Source organism: Cynara cardunculus (assembly GCF_001531365.2).
Source record: "Cynara cardunculus var. scolymus isolate 2C chromosome LG 12, CcrdV1, whole genome shotgun sequence".
NCBI classification, from domain to species: domain Eukaryota; kingdom Viridiplantae; phylum Streptophyta; class Magnoliopsida; order Asterales; family Asteraceae; genus Cynara; species Cynara cardunculus.
Genome location: NC_037539.1, coordinates 34,892,975 through 34,912,274, shown reverse-complemented (window position 1 = coordinate 34,912,274; position 19,300 = coordinate 34,892,975). Strand labels below are relative to the sequence as shown.

Genomic DNA, 19,300 nt, shown 5'->3' with positions numbered 1-19,300 from the left:
ATTAAATTAAAAAATTATACAAAAAATAGGAATTTTAAGTAGTTAATTTGATACTAATATCGATATATTTTTGTCAAATTTTTATGATATCTTCAAATTTATATTTTATTCAAAAATAAAAACATCATCGTTTTTTCAAAATCACATAAGACCATATTATAACATCAACTGAGATAAAGAATAAAATGAAATAACTAAATCAAAATGTATCTCGCTGTATTATACAAGCACACTTCTAGTATTAAAAAAGAAACCAAGAATGATTTAGCCAACTAAGGAACAACCAAGGGAAATAAGGTGGAATGATGAGATTTCAGCATTAATCAAATCTTGAAATACGGTTGAGTTTCATCATCCTACATTGGTAAAGTGTTTTTTTTAGAAGCAAAAATAGATAACCATAATCAACAAAAACAATTAGAACAACATAATCAAATAGCAATAGTCAATAAAAACATAAATAGACAAAAATATCCAACAAAAATATATACAAATAGCAAGCGCATGGCCTTAGCATTGAATTGTTGAAGCACGAAAACAGTCAATCATATAGAAATAACAATAGCCAATGTAATTAGTTGATGTATTTTTTGATCCTTATTATCTACTAAATTCTTTTTATCTCTTATTATATGTTTGGTTTCTTTAATTTATTAAAAAATTTAGACTACTTATATAGTTTAAGGGGAAAATTTGGGCCTCTGATATTTTTGAGTCCTAGACGTGCGTCCGTACAATCCTTCCCGAACTGTCATGTCAATCAAAACACAACAAAATCAGACAAATTAGGTTAAATTGAAAGTTGTTGACGTATGTATTGTCAACGATAATAATCGACTTCAATGAGGCAAAACGTCAACCACTTGGAGTCGATGACTCAAGCAAGCAGGAATAACTCCAATTTTCAACTCCAATATATATATTTTCCTTTTCCCCTTTTAAGTTTTCAACAAAAAGAAGTCAAAGTCAAGGGTATGAATATTATAATTTAGAGTAAATTACGATTTCATCCTTATGGTTTGCTAAATTTTTTGGATTTAGTCCTTGTTGTTTTAAAATTTCGGTTTTCATCTCTATAGTTTGCTATTTATTTATATTTTCGTTTCTAAGATTAAAACACTACTTTTAAGTATGAAAGCTAAAATAGAAATGAATTATAAACCATAGAAACCAAAAAAACAATAAATTTTAAATTATAAAAACAAAAAAAAAATAATAAATTATAAACTATAGAGATGAAAACTATAAGGATGAAAATAGAAATTCTCAACAAACCACAAGGACTAAAAACATAATTTACTCTATAATTTATTATAGATATTGTTATGAAATTAATATCTCTTTTTTGTAAATATAGATTTTATGTATGCTCGAATTATCAAGATAAAAAATATCGAATGATTACAGATTGTAATATTTTTAGGGGCTGTTTACTAAACTTTCCATTAAGTTCTGTATGGATAAATTTGTCTGTCTAGATAAATTCGTCTTTCTAGATAAAAATTTATTAGTGTTTACTTTTTTACCTGAATCAATCGTCTTAATGACAATAATGACCAATCTACCCTCAAACTCAAACAAAAAATCTATTGTTCATCAAACCAAAAATCCAAAACCGATTCGATCAAAAAAGATGCTCAATGGGGGCCTGTCTTATGGAACCCAGATGATGATTTCTCAAAATATGTTGGATCAAAATAGTAAAGTGGTAAAAGCTGTTGGAGAAGACGATTTGCTCCAACCAGACATGAAATCTCCGGGAAGACAATGGCTCCCAAAATCTGTTGGAGAAGATGATGGGCTCCAACCAGAATATGAAATYTCTGGGGAAGACGGTGAGACTCGAACCAGTCCCAAACCTTACATCGTCGGAGAAGACGATGAGAGTCCCTCCCGTCGAACAGGAAAACCTTCCCTGACGGTAGTCCGCTGGAGGAGAAGCGGTAGGGTAGGTAGTCCGCTGTAGGAGAAGCAATCGGCTGGTGGAGTAGTAGGTTTTCTTCAATCCATGGTAAATTAGGGAAAGGGGTAGATGAAAGAGGGGAGGCCTCTGTCTCCCCGCTGAAGGTTTTCTTCTCCATTCGTTGCTCTCTCTCTCGTCTAGGGTTATGAAAGGAAAGAGGGGGTGGGATTGAAAGGGGAGGCCTCGTCTAGGGTTATGAAATGAAAGAGGGGATGGGGTTGAAAGGGGAGGCATGGGATGAGGGGCATAATTGTCAATATTTTGGCTTAATGGGGACAACACACCCCTTCCTTACTGTGCGAATAAGCCAATATATTTATCATTAATTCGCAAGTAAACATCCATATATGGCTGTGCGAATAAGCCAAAACAACCATTAAGCTGATTAAGTCAAAAGTAAACACCCCCTTAGTGGCGTTAACGTTTGTTTAACACCGAGTGTCCAAAGTAGTCTATATGCACTCATAGGGTCTAAATATAACAGATAAACAAGCATTTAGTCTTCAAAATCCTAACGAATTTGAATAGATGATCAGTGATAGCAAATTCAAAAAAAACCCAAAGTTATATCGACTAACCCTCAAGGTTGGTGATGGTGGAGGTGTTGGTTGCAAATGGGTCAAGGACACCTTGGGCTCTTGGTTTATGTTAAATACGCACATACCAACTCTTGGCTGATTGAACTCGTCTTCTTCAAACATACGACACAAAATTAAGATAAACCCTAAGAGCCTATTTGGTTTGTGGAATTCGGTGAGATTTAGTATTTAATTTTATTTCAATTCTATATTTGGTTTGAAGGAATGTGTGGACTTGAAGCCCCAGAATCAAGGGATTTATTTCATACGAACGACAATCGGGCATTATCCGGTTACAGAACTAGGGGCTTTAACTTCGGTGATCAACAAAGGTCATATATGGTAACAGTAAGGGGGCCTGTTTGGCAGTTGCTGAATGGTTTGGTGCAGAATGGTTAAGTGGTCAGAATGGTCAAGACGGTCAGAATGGTTAAGTACTGAATGAAATATGGTTGTTTGGTAAATTTTCTCTGAATGACAACAAATTACTATTTTACCCCTCTATATGATTTAATCCAAACCAAGGTTCTGTTAGCATCCAAAATGAACGGCGACGGTAGTTTCAATCCGTCAGAATGATCGGCGATGATTTCATACAGAAAATGAACGGCGACGGTAGTTTCGATCGGCGACAGTGCTTCTTTAATGTTTTAGCCTTGATTCAACATGAGATTTCATACAAGAAATTAGGGCTTCGATCGGTGACTGTGGTTTCAATCGGTGACTGTGGTTTCAATCGGTGACTGTGGTTTCGATCGGCGATGATTTCATACAGAAAATGAACGGCGACAGTGGTTTCGATCGGCGACTGTGGTTTCGATCGGTGGTTTCGACCAGAAAATGAACGGCGACTGTGGAGACGGCGACTGTGGAGACGGCGACTGTGGAGACGAAGACGATGGAGGCGGAGACGATGAAGACGATGGAGACGGCGACGATGGAGACGAAGACGATGGAGACGGGGACGGAGATGGTGGAAGGACGGAGGCGACACAACAGCGGGCAAAAATGGATCGATCGATTGGAAGGAGGAGAGGAGACGAGACGAGACGAGATCGATTGGAAGGAGGCGACACAGCAGAGGGCAAAAATGTCACCAGATCCCTCTGAATTGTTGAGGGGAGCCCTAGCCCCTAAATGGTTAAGAGGCTTTTGTCACCATTAAGAGGTCCTTTTTTTTTTGCCAAACAACTCTAGCCTCTTAGCGATTAAGAGGTGTCCTCTTAATGTCACCATTAAGAGGCAACCAAACAGCCCCGGTAACAGTAAGTCAACTTACTTTTAGAAAACGTTTTGAAAAAGCTTCAACCGTTCTTTTTTCCACTTCTTTTTAATCATACACTTCATATATTCCGACATTATTTTACATTATTTTACATTATTATCTAATTTATCAGCTAGTTTCTAAAACATAGCCAAAAAAAAAGGCATAAACCACAAACAGAAAAACACAAACACAAGTGTATAGAAAAAGAGCAATGGCACATGTGAGTATTTTTGGTCCAAAAGCAGTAATAATACATGTTATACAACATTAATCCTACAACCCCATCCGTTATCATCCCTAATTACCTCCAAGCCGAACACGTTACCATCGGCCGGTTCTTCCAACCGAGAACAAGCGCACCCTCCCTCTGCCCGAGTCGATAACACTCGCTAAACTCGCTCAAAACCTCTTGAACCGCCTTCACCACCGAATGACTCACTGGACAAGACGTGAACCCAGCCGATTCTAGCCTAAACCGCCACTTGTCCAATGGCTCATGCCGTTCCACCCGATCCGTATCTTCACAAGCCACTATGTTAACCATATCCCTTGCCACACAGTTCTCTTCAGCACTGATCCTCCGCCTGTCGTCCCGCCTCAAATCCATGTTCCTCGGCAGCTTTGCATCGATCGACTCGAACATTGCCGTGTAATACTCGAGCGCCTCCTCGAAGCGCTTGGAGAACGAGGAGGTATTTGTGTTCGATTCTTGCTCGAGAAGCGTTACGACTTTTGGGGACAACCGTTTGACCAAGCGGATTAGCCGGTCACGGTGGTTGGTCGTGCTCACGCTTTCGTCGGGCATGTGGTGCAACATGTATGGGAAGTTCACGGCGAGCGCTTCACCAGGCTCGACCTTCAGGTTCCCCCATTCAACGTCGCTTCCGGAGAGAGCGGCAGCATGGAACTCGAACGGGACCCCTTGAGATTGGGCGAACTTGGTGAGCCGTTCGCCGACAAGGGAGAGCCCACCGCCACGGGCGTACGACGAGTCAAAATCGTCGACTCCCGTGACGCGAAGCCTTGGGGGACCACCAGGCCGCTTGGCGAGATCTTCGATGAGCTGGATCCATTGGCTACCCTGTGCAATTAGGAAGTCGATAACGTGGATTTGGCGCTCATTTTGCATTGCTTCTTTGATGACGACGTTTGCTGACGTGTACGCAAACTTGTAGTACGGGCAGATTTCGTAAAGGATCGACATGTACGACATGAGCTCTTTCGCACTTGGCTCGTAACACCGCAACTTTTTGTAGATTACGCTTCCGGATGATAACTGCCGAGCCCGCAAGCCCTCTAACATGTATGCTCCCAACCGTTGGATCGGCTCACCATCAACCGATACCTTGGATTGCAAGACTTCCATGAGTCCTTGTACATCTTCTTTAGCACCATCATCCATTGCATGAGCACAAGCAATGAGCATTTGCTTCAAATCCAAATTCGAAATTCCCATTTGAAGCATCTTATGGTACCTATTCACGTTATCAAACGAGCTCGTAATCGACCCATCTTCGAAATCCGACCCGGGTCCCAATAGCTCCATCTTCATTTCTCTCAAAGCCAGCTCGAATCCATTGCTAATCGGTGATCCATAAGTGTTCTCTGGTGAAGAGTTGTGTAAGTTCGATACGCATGATTGAGAAGACCCTTGTGGCGAAAACGGGCTTCGGCTACTTGACGACACGCTAGCGGCAAACGGTGAGTTGTAGGCAGAGAAGTCTACCGCCGGAGATGATTCCAACGTAAAGAATTGGTCAGGGAACGACTGAACGGAGGTATCTTGGCGGCGGCTGGTGGCGGCATCGGGGTAGCCATTGTTGTTCAAGATTTGATAATATGATCCAGTTAAGCAGAAAGGTTCAACTTGGTCTGGTTGGTGATACAACCTGTGGATGGCTGCTCCTGAGCTTCGACTTTTCTGGGATGTTTGCATCTAATGAAAAAGGGTTCCTCAACAAGAATTTTCGATTACTGAATCACAAGCATGATACCCGATTCAATCAGATTGGCTGAAACGAAACGAAACGATCTGAAAAAAGATTCAACACAAGTTAGCAATCATCAAAACAGACCCATAAATTCGTACTGCAGTTGTTGATCTGAATCTCATAAAAGATGATAAGAACACTGATTTAAAGACCATTAAATTAAGGGTTTTGTGAAGATTTGGATAAAGAACAGTAATCTAAAAGGGGGAACACTCTGTTTGATTGGATTAAGAACCCTAATAGTGAAATTAAGCTTAATTCAGAAAAGAAACCCCTTTTTGATTTTCAATCAATAAGAACCCTAAACAAAGATAAGATTTGAAACAGAAACAAACAGGAGTGAATCCACATAATTCAAGATAAGACCCATCTACCCAAATCCATGAATCATCACAAATAAACAAAAAGAAACCAAACTTTGATACATCAACCATTAAAGAAAAGAGAAATCAAGCTGCCATTTGAACAACTTAATTGGGGGAAAAAGGAAGAGATTGAAACTTGATAGAAATCTTCCAAGTAAACATACCTTTCTGTTGTTCAAATTGAGGTTTCGAAGATTTGATTTGAGAGAGAGAGAGAGAGAGAGAGAGAGAGAGAGAGAGAGAGAAGCTGTGACTCTTGTTGAATGTCTAGAAATGAAGAATGATGTTATGATTCTAGATGTTTATGATGAGATTAGAATATAAATGTGGTGTCAGCCATGACAGAGAATTCCACATGACCAAACTACCCTTTGTGCTACCAACCATATAACCCATTTCAAGAACTGGTCTCACTCTTTGAACCTCAACCTCAAAACTACTTTGGATAAATCACCATTTCTGTGGGTGAGATATATGATTGGTCACTTCCATGTCAAGAAATGCTATTACTTTTATACATAATTTGCCATTTCAGCCGATGTATTGTTATTCCATTCCATCGGTTTTTTCTTAACTATTGTATTTGCATGTTTGTTTTATCTCATAAAATTGGGATTTGAGTATTCAGGATGTTGGATATAAGTTCTATTATAATAAGATTGGTGTTAATATGAAATAATGGTTTGGTGAAAAATGATTAAGAGACTCTTATGATATAATGTGAAATGAAATATATTTGTTCGGTAATTGTTTACAACGGAATTAGGGTGCTGAATGGTTAAGAGAGGTCAATAATACAAAATCATTAAGAGGGTTTAACCAGAGGCCGTATAATTTATCGACTCCGAAATTATGGTTTATAAAATTGCGGGTAATTTATGAGTTACAAAACAAATATTATTCCGATTTGTAACTGTGAAATATAAAAATATATATATTGCCTTATTCGGTTTAATCAAAACTCTAAAAGTAACTGAACTAAATACGTTTAAGAATTCTTTAAATATTGACTTAAAGACTATTAATTTTACGGTGGTATAATTGCACAAATAAATACAAAGAATATTCTCTTGGTATTGTTTTTTTAAAATATGTTTTACAAAATAAACATTATCAAATCATGCATTGATAAACAAACGTTTTTTAAACTATATACACCTAAATATGTCTTGTTTCTAAAATGAAGATTAAGTGAAAGTATATTATACTTTGATCCAATTTGCATTCATGTTTATACCAGTTTTACAGTATTAGGCCAAAAAGTTGATTACCGACAATCTCAATCGGCCCTATACGGAATACTTCTTCAAGGGCACCAATGTGATGGGGGCATTCTTTGACTCAATTAGCGACTGAGACTAACGGGAGACCCGGGATCGCGACATGTCTTATATTTGTATAAAGTCGTCTTATCTCTTTACCAACTGAGCTACACATGAAAAGCAGTTGTATAGTATATATCGTATTTTTGTTTGAGTAGGATAGGTTACGATGGTTCAAGTGTGCTAATAAGAAACTAAAATCTCATTAACATGTTAATCAATCAAGAATAAACACAACATTTTATATCAGGAAAAAAAAACTTGTCTGAGTGAAAGTCAATATCGTTTTAAGAATTACATAAAGATACATTTTTATTTAAATTGTAACCGGTTGTATACTCATACAATACAACAAGATATAAATATTTATTGTAAATTGAAAGTGAAATATCAATATGATTCGACCAAAAAGGGAAAATCCAAAATCGATTGGAGTCTTATTAATTTAGTATTTAATAGAGTTCAACATTTATCTTGTATTTGACTATATTTATCAATTCGTTTAATAAGTTCAAATATGAAAATTTAAAAAGTGGTACGTCTCCGGTAGCAAGGAAAAGTCCAGAAAGCTCAACGAACTTCGCAATTTTAAATGATTATGTCTCTAAACTTTTTATTTAATTAATGAATCATTGAACTTTTTCATTTTAATTGATTAAGTTCGTTGAACTTTCTGTTTAAATAAATAAATCATCAAACTTTTAAAAATTGATTATTCACACCTTTTTAACCAAAAAAACTATCCATAATCGACTAGGAAAGTTTAAAAGTAAAAAAAAGACCTAAATCATTTTTATCACTCTCAAACCCTACGTGTTTCAAACCCCTCATACCTAACACCATTGATCCCCCCCCCCCTTGCTATCCCAATCACTGCCCATCCGCAGCCTTTGACCCATCCTAATGATTTCCCTTCTTTTTTATTTGTCTATACGTACTTCATTAAGTTGTTGAAAATTTGAGAAATGAAAGACAAAAAATATTAAAAAGAGGGAGATCAATGGTAGATAGCAACGATGGTGATGGAAAGCATACAACGATGAGGTTGTGAAGGAGAGCAATGTCGTTAGGGGAAAAGAGTTTGAATGATGTAGATTTTGGGAACGATAGAACTGATTTAGGTTTCTTTTACTTTAAAACATTTTTAAACAGTAACATTTAGTTTTTTTGTGGGTTAAAAGAATGAGGGTAACTAATTTATGGTTAGAGGCAAAGCAAGATATATATATATATATATATATATATCTAGAGAGAGAGGATCAAACGATAATGGTACATATTTAAAAGAACATGAAAACATGATATGTGATTTTACACTAACATCACATACAAAATCACATGTGGATTCAGACGACTTTGCCTGATGACCTGAAGGCGCAGCCACAAGTCGTCTAGACATCTTTTCAACCAATAATGTAAAATCACATGTGATTTTGCACCTGATTTACCCGTTTTCATGTTCTTTTAAATAGATTTCATTTTCATTTGATTATCTCTCTTTCTCTCTCTCTCTCTCTATAAAAAAAGGTTTCATTCTCTCTCTCTCTCTCTCTCTCTCTCTATATATATATATATATATATATATGGGCCTAGAACTTTAACTAGGAACAACTCTGCATTTTACCGTAGAATCAATTAGATTAAAAGGATACTTACATTTATAAAGTTGATGTAACTCCACATTTAATATATGTTCGCTAATTAATCTCATCATGTTGGTTACTTGGATAACCTAAAATCGAAGCCTATGATCAAAAGAATTATATTGACCTCTTCCATACTTGACACATGAGTCTTTTCTGGTTCGGCTCTAACAGCTTATTTAATATGAACGACAATTAATTACCAGAAGATTGTTATCGTTAGAAGACCGAGTTAAAATTTCATACAAATTATAATATCTCAACTAAATTAAGATTTTACAACATAAGTTACACTTATCCAACAAATAAATATGATTACATAATTATATTATATTTAGGGATTAAGTATAACATGGTCAACTAAACTAATCATTTTTGAGTTTTAGCTTTATTAATTAATCATGTTTTTTTTAGTTTTCATGTTTGGTTAATAAATAATAAATTTTACATCACCTTTTTTGGATTGAAATTACACATCGTTTGTTTCTTGGTTAAAGAATTATTTGTATGGGTTTAACAAAGACTTTATTATGGTTTATTTTTTTAGAAAATTAATCATTGTTCAGAAATTTATTAAAGTTTTTTAAATAATAAATTATGAACTTAAATTATAAAAACAGTTAATAAATTTTTATAATATAGTATAAATAAAACTTAAAGAAAATAACCTCATAAGAAATGCATCGTTTCTCAAACATTTGATGTCAAATGATTATCTTGAACAATGATTGCCTCTACATCTTGATTTTGAAGGGAAATTGTTTGATTCAAATAAATTACTTGATAAGTTATTTTATTTTTTGGATACATGTTTAGATATATATATATATAAGTTAACTTATTAAAACTGTATTTAGAGTAGCGTTTTGATAGGTTATTGTCACTTTTTTTTTCAATTATAACCGTCATTAATATTAATTATACATTTATACATTAATATTATTTATTGAGTATTCATAATAATTAATTAATCATATCCGCAAGTGTTACGTTGCCACTTGCTAACCTGGTGGAATTTGAACATTTTTTTTCGTCTTTTAGCCAGATCTGCAATATTGTGTATGTGGATATTACGGACATAGCGAACATTTGGGTAAATATTGCGGATTGCGGATGTGAATATTGTGAAAGTAGTGACATTTGGATAAACCCAATAGAGGAATGACTAAGAGACCGGCTTGAATGGATGAAATGACTATTTGAATCAATTTCCCTAATTCGAATGATGCTATATTATTCAAAATTTTCTACTTTTTTATAAACAAAAAAATAGTTGTTCAGAAGAATCAATATTGTAAAAGGTTCTTATAAGAACCTCTTTATCTTTGAGTTTTGAAAATGATAAATTAAATTAGGGATTTTTATAAGACATTTTAGATAGATGATAAAAGATTATCGATGTAATTGATGAAAAAACTTTTGAATATGGTTTTTCATTAGAGATGATTTATGGAAATATTTTGTTGTTAAAAATGTTAATGGAAAGCTGATGTGATAATGAAAAGTTGATGTGACAAAAATAAAAAGTCTTTTAATGATTTAGAGATTGTTTGTTTACTTGTTAATAGTTTCATTAAGATGCAACCTCTGAATGAATTAATATGTATATATTTATTTAACTTATATTATATATGGTCCCACAAAATAGGTTCTTATAAAAATTACCATTGTAGAGTTTTTTTTTTTTTGTAGATTATTAATTTGATGAGTTAAAAATAACTTAACAAAAAAATATACAATGAATTCTTATGAAAACTTGCTCTTATAAAAGTCGACATTATTTATTTAAAAATAAGAAAAGCAAAAAAATAAAATATATTTTGTTCTAAGTTTTATGTTTATAACGTATTTTTAACACACACACACATATATATATATATATATATAGGGGAGCGATCAAATGCAAACCACTCAATTTGTACAAACCGTGCAAACCACATTCAACCAATCATAATTTTTCATTTTGTTCATTTTTTTTGTAATTATGAGAGGTTGATTAATCATTTTTATTGTGGAGGGTGTTAATCATAGATATTATCATCTTCATWATTTTAATTTTAGAGAAATACATGAAACAGTTTCATTAATGTTAGAGAAATACATGAAACAGTTTCATTAAGTATTATATGAAACAATTTCACAACCATATATGAAACAACTTCATCAAAAAAAGTATTATATGAAACAATTTCACAAGATTAAACAATTTCATGAAAAAATATCATAAGATTAAACAATGAAATCGACATCCGCAATTTACTGAGTAGTCAAAATGTAAGAAAAATAGATGAAGCTTCTAAACCAGATGCATCAAATATATAAATTTGGTAAAACACATCTGTAATTACAGACATACTTTTGCAAAACTATTAACTAATTTACATATTTGATCCTTATATTTACAGACCTGACTTAAAAACTTGATTTTTTTACACTTTGAGACCTCCGCACTTTCAGTTGAGAGATGAAATCCACCGTCCAAAATAGGTACTTGAATTGATTTTCCCTTTTTTATATCAACTTTTTATTTACAAAATAGGTAGTTTTACTGTTCCCAAAATAGTTTATTTTTTAAAATAATAAAATGGCAATTTGGTAAATAGATTGTAAGAGGAGGGTTGAATAATTGAAAAGGAAGGAAACGCGGATTGAGGTGGTTCGTGGAAGCAACTCAGAACGTAGTAAACATATTTCACATATGCTTTTTCTCTTTTCAATTTCAAACCACATAAATTATATTTTATTTTTAATTTTATTTTATTTTTAATTTTATTTTATTTTATTTTGATGATAAGTGTTCTTGAGCCTTCCTTTCCTTTCCTTTTCCTGCTTCCTACCAATTTCGTATTTCCAGTATTGATATTAGTCAAAGTAAATTATATAAATATTTTAACATATTTTAAAGACTTTTATTTCCATATATTGAATATGCTATTTTAAGCATTTAAATCATAGGAACGGATTCTCTTAGGAATTTGGAATTAATTAGAAACACGAGACCCGCATACAACACGACACGTGGTTTATTAATCGGAAATATGGACGTGTTATTCATCATAAATGTATGATTCATGATGAATATCACTTTCATATTCGTCGTTAATGTGTGATTTATTATGAATAACATTTTCATATTCATCACAAATGTATTATTCATGATGAAAGGGACACATGGCGTCTTGTGGACGGTTTCTAATCAATTTCGGGTTCTTACCAAAACTCTCAACTCTGATCATATTACATTAGCTAAAATAAATTATACCTAAATATCTAAGTTGTTATATCTGAGATACATCCCACAATATTATAATCAAATCAAAGTTAATTATATTTTCATACAATATGTCATCTTTATTATATTCTAAAATTTGATGCACATAAAAATAATATTATTTTGACAACAACGTTTTAATATTTTACTATAATACGTTTACTTTAAAAGTATATATGTTTTCATTTAGTCGGTGGTTACTCATATTTCATATGAGTGCTCGTTTCACTTTTAACAACAAATTAGGTTACAGGAAATTTGATATTAAAGGAGAAAAAAAAGATGATCCATAAGAATAATCGAGACGTTTCAAAAGTTAATACATCAATTTGAAGATGGTAGGTCAAACAAGGAGGCTTGGATTAGAACTTAGTATTTTAGCCTTTTCTTTGACATACAATCATTTTTATTTATTTTTGTCGTATAAATGTTACATGTTATATATTACTAACAAACAAATAAGAACGTGAATTGAAGGTGATGAGGTGTGGGCATGGACGGATCCAACATGGTGCCGTCACTATATTATTATTCTTCCGTCGAATGGCTAAAAAAATTTAGGTTCGTAAAAGGTGTAACCGTATTAATTTGTTGTGTGTCATTGTATGTATTTTGAAACTACAATGAGAAAAAGTTTTCTTTAGTAAAGTTGGTTTGCAAGGCTTTTCTTCCACCCTAGACCCGCGTTCGAATCCTGTTAGTGTCATTTTCTTAGTCAACTGGTGCCACAGTTTGAATTTTTTTTTCTTATATTTATTTCTTATAGTCAAATGATGCCACCATTTGAAAAAAATTAGGTAAAAAAGTATTAAGAGTTGAAACAATTGATCAAATCAAATAATGGCTTGTTTAAATCATACTTTAAAAAAAAATTCAAATTTCAACATGATTTATGAGTACGTGAAAATAGACATATCATCCTACGGGGACTCCTCTGGTTCGGGACCATCAAGTTGTACATGGATGGGTCCATAATCACGTGACAATCAAGACATCTAACGAGGAGTAGTAGCTTGCCAACAAGGAAACATTAGGCTCAAAATTACTATATCAATATACAAATTAGTAGATTATGATTTTCGTTTCTATGATATAATGAATCACAAGGGTGATGTCTGATTGATTTAAGTTTGGGTTCCAAAGGTCAAAAGTGTCTCGAGGTCCTACGTTCAAATCCAAGGAGGAATAAAAATTCCCTTGTGGCCATGGAGGTTCAAATGTAGTGACTCCGGATTACTCGCAAAGCAAGTGGTCATCCTGAGATTAGTCGGCTCGCATAGCGAGTTGGATATTCAGGTTAATAAAAAATAATAATAACTTGTGTCTTTGTGGTTTTATTGCGGTATTTTTATCCTTGTAATTCACAATTCATTATTATATTTGTTTGAGGCTAACTCCAAGTTTTAAGGGGTTATTGGGCAGCTTCGGGATCATGTGGTACAGAATGATTAAGTAATTTGAATGATTGATAGACTCTGTATGATTTAATGTCAGATAGAAAACGATTGTTTGGAAACTATTCTGAATCAACAGTTAAAATGACGTAAAATTACAAGTTTGCCCTTAGTCTTGTGTTAAGTGAAAATTAATGTTTGACGAAAGTTGTGAATGAAGTTTCTGAGTGAAAAATGTAAATTAGTTAATGGTCCAAGACAACATATTATATTATATCAATTCAAACAAACATAACAACAGTTGTTCAAGTTTTTGCCTAAGAACAGATCATATGAAATTCAAGTTCAAACACTATAGTTTATGCACAACATCTAATTTGAAGCATTTACCACCGATTGATTTGCAATCTTATTACACAAATGGACCATGCACTTATTTTATTGGGGACCCTAAGGAGTTGCATCCATCTCTTCTTCCTCGCTTTCTCAATTCGTTCTTGTGCATCGTTAATGAGCATGTGGTTATTGTAGTAGTCATCCATGAATAATTGATCTTGCATATTGCATCTTCTTATAAAGTTATGAATAACGAAATAACCAATTGCATTGTTCCTTTGTATTAGAAATTGATAAGGAGCCATTTGCCTTGAAATGGAGAATCTTGCTTACAATACACCAAAAGCATGTTCGATAACATTTATGAGTTGTGCTTGTGCATTTCTTCTTTAGTCAAGGCACATCGACATCGAAAATCGACTAACCAATATCTCGTATGGAGTTAGAAATTCACAAATGTTGGCATAAGCAGCATCACAAAGATAACATTTTTCTACATTTAACTTGTCGGGAACAGTTATTGTTAACTAAAATGTATAAGAGAAATAATAAGTAACATTCTTCCATGAATGCAACTTTAGACTAGTGTCTTCTCGTCCATGTATACATACTTCAAGAAACTTGTGCACTGCACACTTTTCTTTCCAGTTTATTTCACGCCTCTTTGGTTGTAAGTCCTCACTAGCAATGTCCATGCGTTGCCCGATGCTCCCTGAGTAGTAAAATGTAGTTGCATAAGTCTTTTTAGAGCTTAAACAGTTGAATCACTTTCTAAGCTTAAAATTAGCATAAGGATGTAGTTGACTAGAAATTACTAATAGGGACCCTCAATGTAATAACCAAAAAAAAAATTGAATATAATATTAATGATAGGAAACTCAATGGTCATGAAACCTACGACCATTATGGCTTATCGTTTCATATTCCGTGAAGCCGCCGATAACTAAGTATATATATAGGGAGGTCTTCAAGCATAGAAATGAAAAATTCTCGGGGAAGTAAACTCGTATAAGAGAGGTGAAATATGATGATGATTTGGTGAAGCGCAACAAGTTTGATGCGTTTTTTGGGGGAACACGAGGAACTTCGAGGAACGGTTTGGAGTTATGATCTGTATGGTGAGTTACACGTGATTTATTTTTAAAATGGTTGCATGCCTTATTATCCAAAAGTTGTTTGAAGTTTCTCGAGATTTTTGATATGTTATATCTGCGTGAAAAGTTCGATATTTTTATAATATGTGTTTTGAGTACTTGTGTGTCAATGAGAATATACTATGATATGATTTTGTAAAGACGAGCATGCTTTGTGAGCTTGTCTAAGCCGTAAGTGCGGACATGCTGTGTGAGTTCGCCAGGTAATGCTGTGTGAGGTAGACATCTCCTGTTGCTTTGTGATGTAGACACGCACTATAGTATATTTATTTTGTGAAAAATATTATTCTCATCAAGGCATGCTAATTTATGAAGCTTCGTGAAAATTGTCTATTATAAAAGTTGTTGTTCATGCATGAAAACTGTGGATTCACTGGGCCTAAAGCTCACCAAAACTCTTTTAAAACTTTTTTCATCCAGGCGGCTATTTGAGTGGAAAGAAAAGTGCAATAAAGAAAGATAAGGATTAGCTCCAAAGAAGGATATGTGCAGATCAACGCATTGTTATATAGAGCAAAGTTATGCTMCTCAAGATTGTAATTTAGATGGTGATATAATTTGTAAGATTAGAAATTTTATTTCCGCTGCAATGTAAGTGTTTAATCTTGTGATACTAGTTTTGATATATTTAAGTATTCGAAATTTTGGGATTTTACACTCAAAAGTGAGTTGTGAGTTTGACCAAATACAAGTATGAGTAGAATTAAAAAAGAACTTTACAGGGTATCGGAGATGAAGATGGATAGGTTGGAAAGTTACATGATGTTAGGTAACATTTTCATATATACCCACATACATATTTCATATACGGACCCAAAAGTCCGTAAGAAAATAATCATTTCAGAAAATAAAAAAATAGAAAATTTGGCATATTTATACTATATTATAAATTATTAAATAAAAACTTTTAAAAACATTTTTTTATGCATAAAAAACTGTTTATTGATGCATATTAGTTAAAATTCAAGATTACAAGTAGATAGTGGATGAGTACATCTTATTAAAGCTCCATATTTAAATTCATGTAACTAACTACATATAAACATAATCAAATATATGATAAACATCATTTTAAATATAAAAAAAATCTAAAACACAATTAAGATAACCATTGAGTTCTAAGAGAATACTTAATTTATTATCTTTAAAAATTATTTTATTAAACAAAAAATAAATTAGTTCGTTATTAAACTTTTAAATTATAATAAAAACACTGAATAAAAGAAATTACACAAAAACGAGAATTTTTAAATAGTTAATTTGATATTAATATCGCTTATATTTTTTCAAAAATTTATAATATCTTCAAATTAAAAACATTTTCTTTTTTCTTAAAACCACATAAAATGGCTTTATAACATCAATAAACCCAAAATTTAAAACAAAATATTAAAATCAAAATGTATATCACTGCATTGTGCGAATACCCTTCTAATATATGATGTAAGAGGATGATAAAGATGAAAAGAAGTAATCCTAGAAAATAAAGTTTTATGTTAATGATAATGGTATTTTTTTTATAATATAACTATGTAATGAGTGTTATGTAATGAATCATTAATCATAATTAATAATAATGATCATAGTTATCATCAATTATCTTTGTATAAATTGATTATAATAAGCATTTTTTACATTTAAACTAAAAATAATGAAATTGAAACCATAAATAAAATGAAATATATAAATATAAAGTGAGTGTTGTGTACATATTCATCTTTCATGTCATTTACTTATATAACATAAACATATAATAACTAATGGGTAATGAGTGTTATGTACATATTAATTAACTAATTATATACATGTGCCATGCAGCGGAATGCAAAATTCGAATAAGTGAAAAGAAAATTGCATAATTCAATTACGTTTGTCATATAATCACAAAAAAATCATAAAAAATTAAAATTGAAGTATACCACAGCTGTAAGTCATAAACATCGAATTATTAGAACGACTACTAGAATGAAAAAACTTCCCTTCTTGTTTTGGGTAACCATGGGTATCTAGATCGGTTTACGTGCACTAATTTAGTCTTTGGACGACCACAAATGTCATGATGTCGTACCAAGTGAACACAATGGCCCTTGACAGCCACTACTAGAAAACCAGGTATCAGCGACGAATATCAGCGAGGGAAAATTTCCCTCGCAGATCAGCGAGGGATCAGCGAGGGAAATGACAAAATTCAAATTCCCTCGCCGATCCCTCGCTGATCTGCGAGGGAAAATTTCCCTCGCTGATCCCTCACAGATCAGCGAGGGATCTGCGAGGGAATTGCCAAAAAAACTCATTCCCTCACTGATCCCTCGTTAATTTGCGAGGGAAGTTTCTTCTGCAAATTCCCTCGCTGATCCCTCGCAGATCAGCGAGGGATCAGCGAGAGAATTTTTTATTTTTCCTATTTTGTCATTTTTATGTGTTATATGTACATATTTTTATGTGTTGATATCGTATGTATGCATGTCATGAGTTGTTTGTGTGTTATATTGGAGGGTTGGAACGGATGGACAACAAAATAACAACCCGCATCTAATTGATTATAAATTGAATTCACTGAGGATTCCAAAATCGAATGTTTAAGAAGCCAAAGTTGAGTTATAATTAACTCTGAGCCTGAATTAGATAGTGAAGATGGTGAAATTGAAGGCCAATTTTTGGGAAGGGAATCGCCAGGAAGAAAATTCACAATCCAGGTTACAAGATTTCGTCTTCCCTCAAGTACCTCATTCTAGTTCATCTTGAATTCTTAATCCAAACAACATTCATGAACATTCCACCTTCTATTGCTAAAGTTCCCACATCGTTTCAAAGTCGCACCCCCAAAATCCACTGTAACAATCTAAGTTTAAAACTTGAAATTTGGAAATTGTAACATTTTCTTCCCTTTATCAAATTGCAGCATAAAAATCATGTAAATACGGTAAATAATAATATAATACAATTTCCAACAATGGTTAAATAGGAAAGTTAGATAAACGCAAACATATCAGATAGACCAGTTGAAACAGAAGAACAGAAGAAATCTATGATAAAAATCGCTACAACCTTACTTGAAATGGACAATAGAGACCTTTGTTTGGTTCTATTTTGATCCTACAAAATAGAGTTATGATCACCACAAAAATAAACATGTACGTGAGATGGAGAAAATTGAGATAAATATGTAACACCCACATTTTTTTTTTTTGAGAATGTCACGTAACCTGAATCCATTTCCTGAATACATAGTCCAAAAGACGGCTAAAATATCACCGTTCTAATCGTTTACAGCGGAAGTCTTTGAATCCCAAAATTAACTTAAGTTCTAACCCGCTTCATACCAGGTTAAGTTACAATAGATTAGTACAATGCTGCTAGGCAAAAACTAAAGATAAGATAACAATCTAGTAACTCTCTACGCGAGTCCCTTGCCCTTATCCAACTTCGAACTTCCTGGCCCTGAGATGCATACTATAGTCAGCTTGTAAAGCTCAGCGAGTTCATGGTTTGCGTGAGTAAAGATCATTTCACACCATACATAACAACTAGTAAACTTTGTGTCAAATAGTATGCATTTTCTGAAAAACATGCAATACCGAAGGAAACATATATCTGTAAGACACTGAACATACGAGATCTCGTATAACGTTTAACCGGGTATGGGTCATTTAGTCACAAACACATCCTGGGTTAGATATTTCAATCTTAACTGGTCACCCACTTGTCCGGGTAGTGTTTTATACTGGTCGTGACTTACTGGTCAAATACCCACCCTTAAATCATCAAACTTTTAGTATGGATTATCATGCTAGAGTTATTTGAAAATTGATTAAACACGTAGCACGTAACCATTCATAAAATAGCATGCATGTAAAATATATCATAACATGCACGTAAACTGAAACATCATGCATACGTACACATCATCAGAAATTCATATTATGTAAAAATAATTTGTACTTAGGTATGCATCTCAGTGAAATCTGATGAAGACTCATCTGATAACGTAGATTGTTTATCTAACGCTGCTGACT

General features: G+C 33.3%; 2 protein-coding genes across 2 annotated transcripts; one reads left to right on the top strand and one right to left on the bottom strand.

Moving 5' to 3' along the window:
* Window positions 1-3,116: 3,116 nt before the first annotated feature.
* LOC112523855 (secreted acidic protein 2-like) lies at window positions 3,117-3,651 on the top strand. Its single transcript, XM_025133527.1, has 2 exons — window positions 3,117-3,261; window positions 3,317-3,651. The coding sequence occupies exons 1-2, from the start codon at window positions 3,117-3,119 to the stop codon at window positions 3,649-3,651; spliced, it is 480 nt and encodes a 159-aa protein (XP_024989295.1).
* Window positions 3,652-3,983: 332 nt separating this feature from the next.
* LOC112522396 (scarecrow-like protein 13) lies at window positions 3,984-6,410 on the bottom strand. The gene is made up of 2 exons (XM_025131489.1): window positions 6,329-6,410; window positions 3,984-5,840 (listed from the first exon to the last, which is right to left on the bottom strand). The coding sequence occupies exon 2, from the start codon at window positions 5,742-5,744 to the stop codon at window positions 4,110-4,112; it is 1,635 nt and encodes a 544-aa protein (XP_024987257.1). The 5' UTR covers window positions 5,745-5,840; window positions 6,329-6,410; the 3' UTR covers window positions 3,984-4,109.
* Between the last annotated feature and the right edge of the window lie 12,890 nt (window positions 6,411-19,300).